The sequence below is a fragment of the Engraulis encrasicolus genome, unplaced genomic scaffold (assembly GCF_034702125.1).
Source record: "Engraulis encrasicolus isolate BLACKSEA-1 unplaced genomic scaffold, IST_EnEncr_1.0 scaffold_25_np1212, whole genome shotgun sequence".
NCBI lineage: Eukaryota > Metazoa > Chordata > Actinopteri > Clupeiformes > Engraulidae > Engraulis > Engraulis encrasicolus.
In genome coordinates, this window is record NW_026945544.1 from 1,058,097 (window position 1) to 1,072,264 (window position 14,168).

At 47.5% G+C, this 14,168-nt stretch overlaps 2 protein-coding genes across 2 annotated transcripts in view; both read right to left on the reverse strand.

Moving 5' to 3' along the window:
- Nucleotides 1–900: 900 nt before the first annotated feature.
- meis1b (Meis homeobox 1 b) overlaps nucleotides 901–14,168 on the reverse strand; it is a 120,657-nt gene continuing 107,389 nt past the window's right edge. The window contains exons 10-13 of the mRNA XM_063192831.1: nucleotides 10,064–10,122; nucleotides 8,336–8,425; nucleotides 7,078–7,176; nucleotides 901–1,353 (exon numbers count right to left, since the gene is read on the reverse strand). Of these exons, the coding sequence (XP_063048901.1) occupies nucleotides 7,118–7,176; nucleotides 8,336–8,425; nucleotides 10,064–10,122 (208 nt within the window). The 3' untranslated portion in view covers nucleotides 901–1,353; nucleotides 7,078–7,117. The remainder of the gene's footprint in view (nucleotides 1,354–7,077; nucleotides 7,177–8,335; nucleotides 8,426–10,063; nucleotides 10,123–14,168) is intronic.
- On the reverse strand, nucleotides 917–1,342 carry LOC134442873 (uncharacterized histidine-rich protein DDB_G0274557-like). Its single transcript, XM_063192832.1, has one exon. The coding sequence runs from the start codon at nucleotides 1,340–1,342 to the stop codon at nucleotides 917–919; it is 426 nt and encodes a 141-aa protein (XP_063048902.1).

A 14,168-nucleotide genomic window follows, 5' to 3' on the forward strand; every position in this document is an offset into this window, starting at 1 on the left:
GGTCCTGTGACAACAGAGACAGAACACATTGAAGAAATCCTGAGCATTCAGTCGTCATACAGAGGAGGTGACCCCGACAGCTTTTGTAGGGTTTACCCAGGCATCTAAATAAAACAGTCCCTCCCCCCCCAAAACAAAACAAAACAAAACAAAACAAAACGTTTTAAAGAAAGGCCTGCCAAATGATCTTCAATGAAGTTTTCAATGATTTATTCACATACGTTTCTTTTTCTTTCTTTTTTTTTAAATGCAAGGTGATGAAGAGAGGAGGTTCGAGTTTTATGGAGATGGCACACACATAGTGTGGAAAGAAAAAAAAGTTCACATCCTTTTTTAAAAAATCTATTAGAAACAACATAATATGCAGAACAATACGATAGCATTTACAATACTTAATTCCCAGTTCTCAGTTCTCGTGAGAGTCCAAAGCAATTTTACAACAGTATACAATATGTCCTCCTCCCTCCCTCTCAGGAGTTGATATAGTCATAATTTCAATCTTTTTTTCCTCTCTCTCTCTCTCTATCTCTCTTTTTCTGTCTTTCTTTCTCTCTGGTTTCGCGTTCAGTTTGAACCTTAGCAAAGGGCACCTTGTATTTATAAGTGTCCCAAGGAGTGCAGACATTGGCCTCGTTCTCGGTCCAAATCTCTTGCCAAGAGAAGACATCTTCAAACTCTGCACAAAGTCAATATGTAATGGGGGAAAGGGCGGGTGGTTGGGCTGGGCTGGGCTGGGCTGGGGCACATTTGCCCAAATGGGGGGTATGGGAGTGAGAGTTTGGGGTGTCATAGGGGCTCAAGAAGAAGAAGGGGGGTGGGGGCACACCAAAATGCATCACAGTTTATCTTCTCTCAATCGCAAATTTAGTTTTCGTTGTCATATTATTTTTTTCTTAAAAGAATCCCCTTTAAAAGACTAGTGGGCATGGATGTCCATGACCGGTGCCCCCATGGTGGTAGTAGGGTCGCCAGGGTGGTGGTGGTGGTGGGGCATGGCGGGGGGGCTGGGTGCTGCAGACATAGGCATGACGTTGGGCGTAGGGTGCTGTCGGGGCGGCGGCGGCGGTGGTGGTGGTGGTGTTGGTGTTAGTTGGTGTAGCTGTTGCGGTGGTTGCGGGGGTCCTCCGTGCATCAACATCGCTGGGTGGTGGTGGTGGTGGTAGGGATGGTGGTGGTTGTGGTGGGGGGGTCCAGGAATGTAGGAGTGCATAGGAGGGCCGTGGTGGCGCAGCTGGGCAGAGTGTGGGGGCAGCTGGGGGCCGCTGCTGTAGCTGGGCTGCACCATGCCCATGCCCATGCCCACACCCACTGGGCCGCCGTGAGGCAGGTAGTCCCCAAGCATGCCGTGTAGTCCTGGAGGAGGAAGAAGGAGAACACAAACACACACACAGCGTAAATATTACATTATAATGTTATTATACATATTATTATACATAATGTACATTATTATGTACATTATTATTACAATACATTTAGCAGACACTTATATGCTAAGATTATATCAGTTACCATAGTTAAATACACTGCATTACATTTAGCAGTTAAATCGACCTGGAAAACATACACAAAGGGACACATTGGCTACAAAGAGACGGAGAGTAGTTAACCAGTCAGCTTTGAAACCACAATAAGACATTGGGTGGTGGTTGGTGACATTACAAAATCTGTATACCATATCAATGTACTGTATATAAACCTTCCTGAACAGCAAAAGGCTGTCCTGGCCTTAATGAATAAGTGCCAGCGATGACTGGAGCGCATGTTGAGCACATGGCTCCAGCGAGTGTCCCTGGGGAGCCCCCCCTCTTGCCTGCCTGCCTGCCTGCCTGCCTGCCTGCCTGCCTGCCTGCCTGCCTGCCTGGAACAAGGCACTCTGCTCTGTCTCTCTCACAGGAGACAGCCAGGCGTGCTCTACGGACGATCCATCAGGGCCCTCAGATGGGCCATAACCTAAAGATCCAATCCAACCAGAAGCCTGCCCTTCAGTGAGGTCGTGCTCTGGCTCTCTCTCTCTCTCTCTCTCTCTCTCTCTCTCTCTCTCTCTCTCTCTCTCTCTCTTTAGTGTGTGTGTGTGTGAGAGTGTGTGTGTGTGTGTGTGTGTGTGTGTGTGTGTGTGCGCGCGTGTGTGTGTGTGTGTGTGTGTGTGTGTGTGTGTGTGTGTGTGTGTGTGTGTGTGTGTGTGTGTGTGTGTGTGTGTGTGTGTGTGAGAGAGAGAGAGAGAGAGAGAGAGAGAGAGAGAGAGAGAGAGAGAGAGAGTGTGTGAGTGTGTGTGTACACATATTCCATTTTTAAAGTCAGTGCACCGCACCGTTGTTTGTTTTCTTTCCTGAACAACTTTAATTATGTTAGTTTTTGCTGCAGCACGGTGACGTAATGAATGCCAAAATGCAAAATGCATGTGAGTTCAACTGAGACAATTCCCTGCTAATCTGCAATGAACAGTCCCTTACTAAAGGCTAACTGCATTGTGCTGTACGTGAGTCAACACCACATTGAAAGGCAAAGGAATTTTCTGAGTTGAATGTCTTTGCCTCTTCTCGTGTCCATATTAGGAAAGGGTATTTTCTAGCCTTGGTTCTTTTGGAAACAATACCTCAGCTGTTCAGTCATGCTATGCGACGCGAGACAATAAATACAATGCAAAAACCTTAACAACTTAAGAAAGCTATATTTAACTTGGCTCAGGGGTATGTAGCCAAGGCATAAAAAACATACATGGATATGACCTATATATTTTTTAATCATCTTACCGCTTCATCTCACGAAACAATGAAACTCTTAAAATTACTTTCGCAATGAGTTTAACTTAAAGCACCAGGGGCGAATGAGGTATTTATCCATCAATCCTGTCCTATCATTATCAGGGAAGACTTTGAACGAACTAAAACACGACGTAAACTGTGTCAGACAGGAAGCTACCGTGTCCTAATTACAGCAAAAAAATGGATGCCCAGTCTCCGAGGCCATCACCTGTGGTCAGTCACCTCTGACTCGATACATTCCAACAATAGCGTACGGGTGAAGGGGGTGAAGAGAAAGAAAAAGAAAAACGCGCCACCATTATTAATGAACAGCAAATCAGGCAAAGCACAAATGAATGTATGTGCGACACACAGAGCGCGAGGAAGGAAAGAGAGAAAGAGAGAGGGATGAAGGGAAGAGGAAAGAGATATTTGGTGCTCATTAACAATTTCATTAACTGCTGTTGTTTACCGACTGTTCCACAAATGAACATGTGATTCTCGTTGTCGCACGGAGCAACGGTGCCGAGGTAAACCCATTGTGTGTCTTTCGATTTTTCAATCTTCCCCTGATTTCAATCCTTGAACACATTGTTAACGAAAGCTGTGCAGATGAAACGTCAATTGTATCAGGGGAGAAGAGGAGACAGAGAGAGACAGAGAGAGACAGAGAGAGAGAGAGAGAGAGAGAGAGAGAGAGAAGGGGGAAAACAGAGTGCGTGGTTGAAAAGGCACACGAGTGCTAATACGTTTTTTTCCCTTAATAAGCCAGTCAATACATTGAGTTCCACTGCTTGTTCATTCCCAGTAGTACACAGGCAGCAAATCAACGGGATATTTGCACAGACAATATGCACACTAAACCCCCGTGGGCCTTGTTTTTTTCCTGTTACTTAAAAGTAAAAAGTTCACCTTCCCCCTCTCTCTCTCTGCACCCCATCCAACCTCCTAAAAGGGGGAAGAGATGTTGACCCACCAAAAGGTTAACAAACTTGCGCCTAATAATTGGGAGGAATGAATTCGCAGACAAAGGCGAACTCCAGCAGGGGATTGGACTGCATAGGGCTAGCGGGGGAGAGCAGCTAAGCCTAGCAGCAGTAAGCAGAAATTGGCGAGGCACCACAAGTGGAAATAAGGGGGTGCGGGGGTCAGAGTTTTTTGGGTAGGGGGTGGGCGGAGGGGGTGGCACTGGGGTTGGGAGGGCCGGGAGTGGGGGTCATGCCACCTATTTGGCTGTAATTAATGCTCGTGCTGAGATGTCCATTGTCTGCGAGGGCGGAAAAAAAATTAAATTGCAATTTTCGGCCACCCTTGGCTAATTTTGTTGAAGGAGCAAAAAGAATAGACGAGACGAGAAAGGAGGGCAAAAATTCCTGAAGAAACAGTACTTCCAGTCAGCTATCAAAGGCTCTACCGTCTTCTGCATGAGTTGTTCGGTGTTATCTGTACTGACAGGTGTATTGTTTCCGAAAGCCATAAGCTCTATAATCGTCATGGGTGGAGAGCGCAGCGCTCTAATTAAGTCCATTTAATTGGCTTTGGTTTTTAAGTAATGTTGCAGTGTTACAGAGAGGAACACCTTCCAATTCAGGTCTTGGGGCTTCCCAGGAAAAATAACTCGCTCAATCTAGCCTTAAGGAAGGAAAAAAAGATCCCAACTAATGAAAATTGCTTATAAAATATAATGAACCCTTGCTCTCTTAATCAAATAAGATAACGTTTTTTGTAATAACCTATTAATTTAATTGGTCATGAAGAATATAACACATCGCTTACATTTAATTGACCTAGAAACTAAAGTAACAATATTTAAATTAGACAAGCCAGCAAATCCAAGCGATGAAGTCATAAAGGCTGAGCATTCAGCCAGCCTGCAACATATTTCTGTCACACTCTACCTCTCCTCCTCCCTCTCTCTCTATCTCTCTCTCTCCATTTCTGTCACCCTCCCTGTCTCATCTCCTCCGCCTCTCTCTCTCTCTCTCTCTCTCTCTCTCTCTCTCTCTCTCTCTCTCTCTCTCTCTCTCTCGCCATCTCTGTTACCCTCTACTTCATTCTTTCCTGCTACACCTCTCTCTCTCTGTCACACTCTATCGCTCTCTCTCTCCCTCCATCCCCCTCACTCTCATGTCTCTGTCAAACCCTTTCTACCCCCCTCTCCACCTCTCTCTCTCTCCATCTCTCCATCTCTCTCTCTCTCTCTCTCTCTCTCTCTCTCTCTCTCTCTCTCTCTCTCTCTCTCTCTCTCTCTCTCTCTCCCCTTTTCCCCCTGTACCCATCTCATCTAGGATTCCACACGCGGCCCAATTACGGAATTCAGCAAGCAAATTGAGTCTGCTTAAAGCAGGTTTCTGCCTAGTCTACTGGGAGCCATGGCAGCTGCTGGAACGAGGACGCTTGGACACAGGGAATCACTCTCCGTGTTGAGGCACTCACACACAGACACACAGACACCCACACACACACACACACAAACACACTGAGGCAGACACTCCTACAAACAAAACACTTGGAGACGCTATGAGGAGAGGAGAAGGAGAAAGGGAGAGGGGAGCTTGAAGAGAAGAAAGAGAAGAAAGATGTCTTAGACATGGCACCAAATGCCTCAGCAGTGCATTGTGGATGTGTTGATCTGTGTGTGTGTGTGTGTGTGTGTGTGTGTGTGTGTGTGTGTGTGTGTGTGTGTGTGTGTGTGTGTGTGCGCGTGCGTGTGTGGGGGCGTCAGAGACTTTGTGTGTTAACAATGCATGTGTAAGCGGACGGAGAAATATAGTAGCCTATGACAGACAGAGAAACAGAGAAAGATATTGTGCATGTGTGTGTGTGTGTATGTGTGTGTGTGAGAGAGAAAGAGAGAGAGAGAGAAAGAAACACACACACACACACACACACACACACACACACACACACACACACACACACACACACACACACACACACACACACACACACACACACACACACACACACACACACACACACACACACACACACACACACACAACACACAAGAGCATGAATGCCTGGTCATCTGACCCTGTGTAGTATGAATATGTGCAGCTATCCAGGCAAGCACATGGCCCTCAGCGCTAATGATCTCTATTTTTGTATACCGAACAAGTCAAATCCATTTGTCACGCCGCCTCTGACGGCATATTTAATTTGGATATAGTCAATTAGGCTGAGCTAAGCTCCATAGCACTGCTGAGCACACACCTCTCCCATTTCCAGACGTGTACGTATTTCCTACTTTTCCTTCACTATACTGTACGCAATTCCATTACGACAAGGGAGAGACAAAAAGACAACAGCTAACCAACCGATACACATAAAGTAAATATCAACGTGATGCTGAGGGCGTTTGTCCGCAGATACCTTACAGTGTGTGTGCGTGCGTGTGTGTGTGTGTGTGGTGTGGCGTAGTGTTTTGGTACTGGCGCGCAGTCAGGTTACTGCATCAATGTAACTCATGCTTCAACTGTGGTAAGGCAGATTTATGGCACTTTGGGGACATGCACTCTCCTCTGCCTGCCTGCCTGCCTGCCTGCACGGCTGCAGACTGCTTACATTTTGCCAATCAGTCTGTTGCTATGGTAACACCCACCCTGGTAACCCACCCCTTTGCATGCCCAAACCCCAGTCTCAGTAACCCCCTCCACTTCTCTCTCTTTTCCTCTCTTGCTCTCTCTCTCTCTCTCTCTCTAACACACACTCGCTCACTTGCTCTTTTCCCCATCTTCTGCCCACACTCCTTCCATGTTTTCCCTTCTCTCTCTCTCTCTCTCTCTCTCTCTCTCTCTCTCTCTCTCTCTCTCTCTCTCCCTCTCGTTCTCTCTCATGTTAGTGTGTGGTGTCTGCAGTGTTTGAGTTGGCTGGCTTGTAAAATGTGCCAGAGTAGAGGGGCTAGGACACAGTCACATAAACACAGGGGGCACCTTATCATCAAAGAGCAACAATGCTAAAAGAAAGAAAGAATAACAGGTGGGGACAGGGGGAGGGATGGTTGTGGGTTTAGATGCAAACGTTAGCCAAAGAAAACTTAGCATGGCTTAAGCAGCAACGGCAGAGGCTGTAGCACCACAGAGCCCAATACACCCGATATATTATAAGGTAAATTCCAAAAAAACAACTCTTAATCCCTTTAAACATCAACAAATACGGAGGAAGGAAAATGCAAACACTGAAAACAAAGCACAGGAAATGTGTGAACCCTGTTTAGTAGGTACAGGAGCGGGACCGGTTGTGTGAGTGAGCATGAATGAGTGAGTGAGTGAGTCAACCCAGTTTTCAAGCTCCTATATTTCTTGGTAAGTTTGTCAGGAGTGTGTTTACTTACTTCCCCCTTTTGCTTTGCGATTGGTTAACTTAGAAGAAGGTTACATGTAGTGCCACTGTCCCTCCATGCCCATGTTCATTCCCATGCCACCCATGGGCCCTAGACAGGAAGACAAGAGGGGAAAAGAGGAACACCAGAAGATGAGAGAGGGAAATAAAAAGATTAAAAAAAAAAAAATAATAATAAACTAAAATAAATAATCACATGTATTTTTTTTTATTTTTTTTTACAAAAGGACCAGAGAGACGGTCAAGAATCAAAAGTATTTGTCCCACATTCATGAAAAGAGTGCAGGATGAAGAGTGAAGCATGGTATTAATAACATTAGAATAAAAAAAAAAATGACACCATTTTTAACACCAAAAACCATAATGCAAAATCGGGTCTGGTCTACAGTTTGTGTGGAAGTATCTGTTTAGTGTTATTAGACAGTGACCAAGTAGCCAAAAGATTAAAAAGGTGTGTGATGCTGTCAGGGTGACCTGGGCAGGGCTGAGATAAGGGCTGGCACAGAATAGAGAGAGAGAGAGAGAGAGAGAGAGAGAGAGAGAGAGAGAGAGAGAGAGAGAGAGGTGGGAGAAAGAGGGAAGGAAACAGGAGAGAACAACCGCAAGAGAGTGAGGGAGAAGTCAGAGAGGAAACGAAACAGAGAGGGAGAGAAAGAAGAAAGAGCGAGAGAAAAGCAGAAGGAGGGAAAGAAAGAGCGTGAGAGAGTGAGAGAAGGAGAAAGAGAAGGAGAAAGAGAGGAAGAGAGAGGGAGAGATGAGAGGAAACAGGAGTCGGAGAGGCCAAAGGGGGTGTGATGTGATGGCCTACACCTGTGCCAGTCGGCCAGCAGGGCATGGCAGGGGGCCCTCCCCTGTAGGTGGCTCTGTGTGTGTGTGTGTGTGTGTGTGTGTGTGTGTGTGTGTGTGTGTGTGTGTGTGTGTGTGTGTGTGTGTGTGTGTGTGTGTGTGTGTGTGTGTGTGTGTGTGTGTGTGTGTGTGTGAGAGCGAGCAAGAGAGAGAGAGAGCGAGAGAGTGACTGTGTGTGGGAGTGTCTCTGTGTGTGAGAGTGTCTGTCTCTGTGTGTCTGAGTGTCTCTGTGTGTGTCTGCATGTGAGAGAAAGAGCAGAGGCTTGTGGGAAGGTGGAGGTTTGTAGGGGTAGACAGAGGGAGGGAGGGAGGGAGGGAGGAGTGGAGGGGAGGGAGGATGAGTGAGAGAAGTTGTGGGGGTTGTGGGGGGTGGGGGTGAACGGGGAGCCACGCCAAAGTCTTACCAGGTGGTCTGATTCCCATGTGCTGCTGTCCGTCCATGACAAACCCACCCATGGGCTGACCATCTGGGTTGTAAGGAGCGCCTTGACTTACTGGAGAAGGATGGGAGAGAGAGAGAGCAAGAGAGGGAGAGAGGGGAGGGTGGGGTGGAGCGGAGTGGAGTGGAGTGGAGAGGGCACGGGACAGTGGTCAATTAGTGCTTTTAATTAAGTTTCCATGGCTGAAGCTACATCATCTGTTAATGTACGCCGTCTGAAGCCACCCAACCCGCTCGCCCGCCCACCCCTGTGTGTCTGGCTGGCTGGCTGGCTGGCTGACCGGCCTTTAGTCTGTAGTCTGGTCATGATGATACCAGCCCAGGAAACATCATCCTCCAGCAGGAGAGAGAGAGAGAGAGAGAGAGAGAGAGAGAGAGAGAGAGAGAGAGAGAGAGAGAGAGAGAGAGAGAGAGAGAGAGAGAGAGAGGGAGAGAGAACATGGAAAGAGCGTGGGCAGAAGATGGGGGAGTGAGCGAGTGTGTGTGTATGAGCAAGTGAGCGAGTGTGTGTGTGTGTGTGTGTGTGTGTGTGTGTGTGTGTGTGTGTGTGTGTGTGTGTTGTGTTGTGTTGTGTTGTGTGTGTGTGTGTGTGTGTGTGTGAGAGAGAGAGAGAGAGAGAGAGAGAGAGAGAGAGAGAGAGAGAGAGAGAGAGAGAGAGAGAGAGAGAGAGAGAGAGAAGAGGGGCAAAATCTAAACAATGACCCCCACATTCGTAAACCAAATGGATATGACTTCACCCATGCTGCCTTAGTTGGATTAATGGTTTCAGGTCGTTGGGGTTTAATTCCAACTGTAGTAAGAGCGGACAAAACACTACTCCACTCTAGTTAGGAAGGGGCAAAACGTACCTCTACAACACCACCCCTCCCAAAACCCAACCCCAAGCACCACCCCAAACACCCGCTCCCCACCTAGTCTACCCATAGAAATCCACTTACTGCAGATATATATGGTGTTTTGGGGGGGGGGTTATTCAAGCAAAAACAGCTCAACCCCAGTGAATGCGTTTGAACTTTACTGAGTCCCTAATGCCAGCCTGACCCCTGACCCCTATTACAGGTGATAAAGTTTACAGTCCACAACAAGCCATGCACCGGGGGGACCGTTCATGAGTCACTGCAGCGGGGAGTAGAGAGAGAGAGAGAGAGAGAGAGAGAGAGAGAGAGAGAGAGAGAGAGAGAGAGAGAGAGAGAGAGAGAGAGAGAGAGAGGCAAGAAGGAAGAAGAAAGAATGGCCAATTAGACATGGATTGAAGAAATGGGTTTGATTGAGGAATAGCAAGATACATCCTCCTCCTGTGCAAATACAAGACAGTCCTACGCTCTGTATGTACTGGTTGTATTCCCGGGTGTCAAGAACAGCTAACTAAAGAGGATTAACTTAATTACATTGAGTTATGATACGATATATATCACTCAAGTACTTATGTTGTAAATACGCTTAATTCCGATGGCTTTAGTTTTTTTTTTTTTTTTTTTCAGCTTCTAATGACTGATGTCAATCAAGGCCCAAGTCAGGGGAGGGGATTAGTTTGGAGGTTAATTTGGGTGGATTTTAGTGGTAAATCATTTTTTAGCCGTAATCCAGGCTTATACCACAACGTATTTACCGGCCAGGGGACCTCCGGGTGCATGGCTTGTGGAGGAGGGCTTTCGCTTGTGCGACTTGAATACAGTTACAATGGGAGACTTGCCTGCTCGATTGGACTGGTCAATCATGGGCTGCACTATTCTCCGTCTTGCGTTAATGAACCTGTAGAAGACAGAAAAGAAAAACACAAGAAGAGACATGTGGTTAACCTCCAAATCACACATGACACTCGAGAACCAACAACCCAACAGTAAGACTAGAGCCTTCTGGCGCAATGGAACAACAAGTCTGTTGTCTAGAAGGCTGCGATTTTTCTTAGAGCGGTTTTTGCCGAAGTTTTTCCCACAAACGTGTTGTCAAAATGGCCTTGTTACGCTGCGCAGATCAGGCCTGACAGCTATAGCTGGGGAGCTGAAGACGGAAGGACTGACGTTCCCCCGCCTGCAAGACGTCAAGACCGGAGGGGTGAGGGAGGGCCTGCGCTGAAATCATACTCCTAACTGCAAAGAGCAACATAAGCTGAACTTACAAAAGCTCCTGACTTGCACAAACTTGTAAGGCCTCAACATACATCGTTTCAGCAAAGCAAACAGAGACTCTTTGTGAATCTACTGCGTTTTTTTCCTTTCTTAAAACTGTCTCAGCTCATGAGAGAATTGCCATGTCGTTTCACCCCCCCAGCTCTCCTTCTCCTCCTCCTCCTCGCTCCACCTTACTGCGGGGCTGCTTCACGTTCTGATTCTTGACTTGGCAGCGACCGCAGGAATGAAATTTGTGTGGGAAAAAGTTTGTGGAGAGAAAAATGTCACAACGGAACGAGAGCAAGTTATGTTGTTCCTTTCCTTTTTCCTCCCAGCCTCTCTTTCTCTCTCTTTCCTATCAGAAAGTCTTCCTGTACACCAAAGAAAAAAAAGACATTATGGAGGATGTGTTAAACTCTTTTTTTGTTTGTTTCAACCGACACAGACACTGAAACGGAGTGTTCAGCTTGTGTATAACACACTGTGACAAAAACATATCTGGCATACATAGCTCCTGACCCCCGTGCCCTTCACTCCTCCACCCCATCCCAACACACCCCACCCAGTTCACCCTTAAAGACCTCTTTTGCGAAGTACATATGTGATTATGTGAACATTATCAACATTCAGATCTCTGTCATTATGATGTCACAATGCTCTGAGGGATTTTTATGGCAACGATCTGTGTGCGCTGTAGAATGTTCGGGTACAATTCTAGAATTGTAGACTTGGGGTGGAAAAAAAGAGAGAATCCGCCCTGCTCAAAGGGTTAAAGACCTCTTTTGGCCCAGCTTTGCCTAAAACCTCCCCGCGTGACCCGGCGACCTCTGGTGACCTCACGGAGAGCAAGCTCAGGAGTCCCAACTTGATTTATGTCCTCCTGCTGTTGCCCCAGTTGGCCACTTCCATTTCATCTTTTGAGGGGGGAATTAGTAGACTTTTAAGGAAACAATAGCCACGCTACTCTTTTCAGGGCAAAAAAAGCAAAGAGGGAGAGAAGGGAGGGAGGGAGGGAGAGACAGAGGGGAGAAGATTTGGGGAGGGATTGGGGAAAAGGCTCAAGGAGAGAGAGAGAGAGAGAGAGAGAGAGAGAGAGAGAGAGAGAGAGAGAGAGAGAGAGAGAGAGAGAGAGAGAGAGAGAGAGAGAAAGAAAGAGACACAGGGAGAGATAGAGAGGGAGAAAAAGAAGAGGAGAATAGAGAAAAGAGACTGGAGACAAAGAGTTGTCCGTGGAAGCATCTGCTGGCTTTCCTAATGAGTGTGTGCTTATCCCCAGCTTTTATATTTGTGGAATACCCCCCCAACCCCCCCACCCCAATCTGATTTTCCCATGTCACTGTCAAGACATGGGAAACATCAACTTAAGAGACTACTACTCAGGTCAAAAAAGAGAAAAATAAGACACACACAATGACAGAGAGAGAGAGAGAGAGAGAGAGAGAGAGAGAGAGAGAGAGAGAGAGAGAGAGAGAGAGAGAGAGAGAGAGAGAGAGAGAGAGAGAGAGAGAGAGAGAGAGAGCATGCAGCATGTACGCTGCGGACATGGCAGTGCACCATCAAATGAGGGAATGTCTGGAGTTTTATCACCACCAGCCTGCAGTGCTGGGGCTGGGGGAGTCTTGAGGGCCCGGGCCCCGGCATTCCTTTTATTGCTCTCTCCATCCCGCTGCCGAGGTCAGCGCAGGGTCACTCTTGTCTATCTGCTGACCTCTGCCGTTTGGATTTTTCCCTCACTCGCTCTCTCTCTCCCTCTCTCTTTTTCTTTCCCTGTTTTTCACACACACTCACTCACTCACTCCCATGCGCTCCTTTACACACAAGTATACTATGGAAACCAGCCTGGGCTATTCTCTTGTGAAGGACTAGAGAGAAAGAGAAGAGAAAGAGAGAGAGAGAGAGAGAGAGAGAGAGAGAGAGAGAGAGAGAGAGAGAGAGAGAGAGAGAGAGAGAGAGAACAATAAAAAAAAACAGAAATGGCCGTAAGTAAGTAAGTATCTGAGGCTTCCTCTCTGGCCGTGCCTTTGCTTTTCCTCTGCCACGGCCATATCTAAGGCCAGATGCACCGCGCCACCGAACAAAGGACAAGTGCTACACAATACCAGGCCGGCCAGGGGGATGGAGGGAAGTAATGAGGGAAGAGAGGGAGAGGGAGGGAGAAAGAGAGAGAGAGAGAGAGAGAGAGAGGGGAGGGAGGGAGGGAGAGAGGGAGGGAGGGGTCTTTAGAAGAGTGTAGAGTGAGGAAAAAGGCGAAAGAATGGTCATGCTCTGTTGTATATGAGGAGCCAGTCGGACGCCTCAGAGCGGAGCTGAGCTGACGGTTAAGAAGGCAATCAAAGAGCTGTGAGGGCCACCACGCCGGCGGGAGAGAGAGGAGGGGTGCAGTGTGTGTGTGTGTGTGTGCACGCGCACGCTCGTGTGTGTGTGTGTGTGTGTGTGTGTGTGTGTGTGTGTGTGTACGTGTGTGTGTGTACGTGTGTGTGTGTGTGTGGAGAGGGGGGACTACCCTACCCTTCCCTTCCCTGCCAGCCATTAGGAGTTAAAGTTCACCTTTGCGCGACCCCTTCCGCGCCATAGGCCCTTTGCGTTTATGGCCCTGTTCAGTTTCGACTTCCCATCGCCGCACAATGAGGCCGACTATTCAGGCCCTGCCGCCGGCGGGGGGACAATGGGGCGCTATTTTGGAGCCCCCCAACGCCACTGGTGGCACTTCTAAAGTTAGTCGCCACGGAGAGAGAGAGAGAGAGAGAGAGAGAGAGAGAGAGAGAGAGAGAGAGAGAGAGAAATAAGGGCGAAAAACAATAACAGAGGGGCAAAGTGATAAAAATGAAGAGTTCTCTTTGCCTCCTCTCTCTCCCTCTCTCTATAACGATTTGCATTAGTGTGTGTGTGTGCACAGTGTGCCGATTTGTGTGTATATGTGTGCGTATGGTTGTGTACAGTATATACATACGTGTGGGTGTCTAAGACATTGCATATACTGTATAAGTGTAGATGTGTGTGATTTTTCCGGTTGCATTATTTCATAGCTTATTTCTTCTCCGTTTACACACACACACACACACACACACACACACACACACACACACACACACACACACACACACACACACACACACACACACACACACACACACACACACACACACACACACACATACACACACACACACACACACACACACACACACTAAGGAGTGAGGAGAGAGCCGAGGAGAGGAGAGGAGAGGAGATGATAACAGAGGAGTGAGTGGATAGGCGCGGCCAAGAGCGTCTGGAACTGATTGCAGTCACGTCTGCCAGCCTCTCCCGCTAATGTCCCTTTCTCATTACAGACGCCCAGGTGTAGCGCAAACAGCACGTGAAATGGCCAATTAAAAGCAAGAAATTGTCTTTTTCATCAGCTGCCTTTGTCGCGTGACCAATTGGGGGATAATTTAATAACCATTGCTGGAAAGATCCGGATTAGAGATACAAAAGGTTGTTTCTTTTTTCTTTTCCCGCCGCCGTCTCCCCTGTCGGAACGTCTATCTTGTTCACACTCGCCGAATTCCCAGTCATACTGTATTTTCCAAGCGACATTTCCCCCACACTCACAATATTCCCAATTGCAATTCGCACATTCTCTGCCACTGACTTCCAAAGCCACAATCATTTTTTTTTTCGAAAAGATATAATCACCACACACAC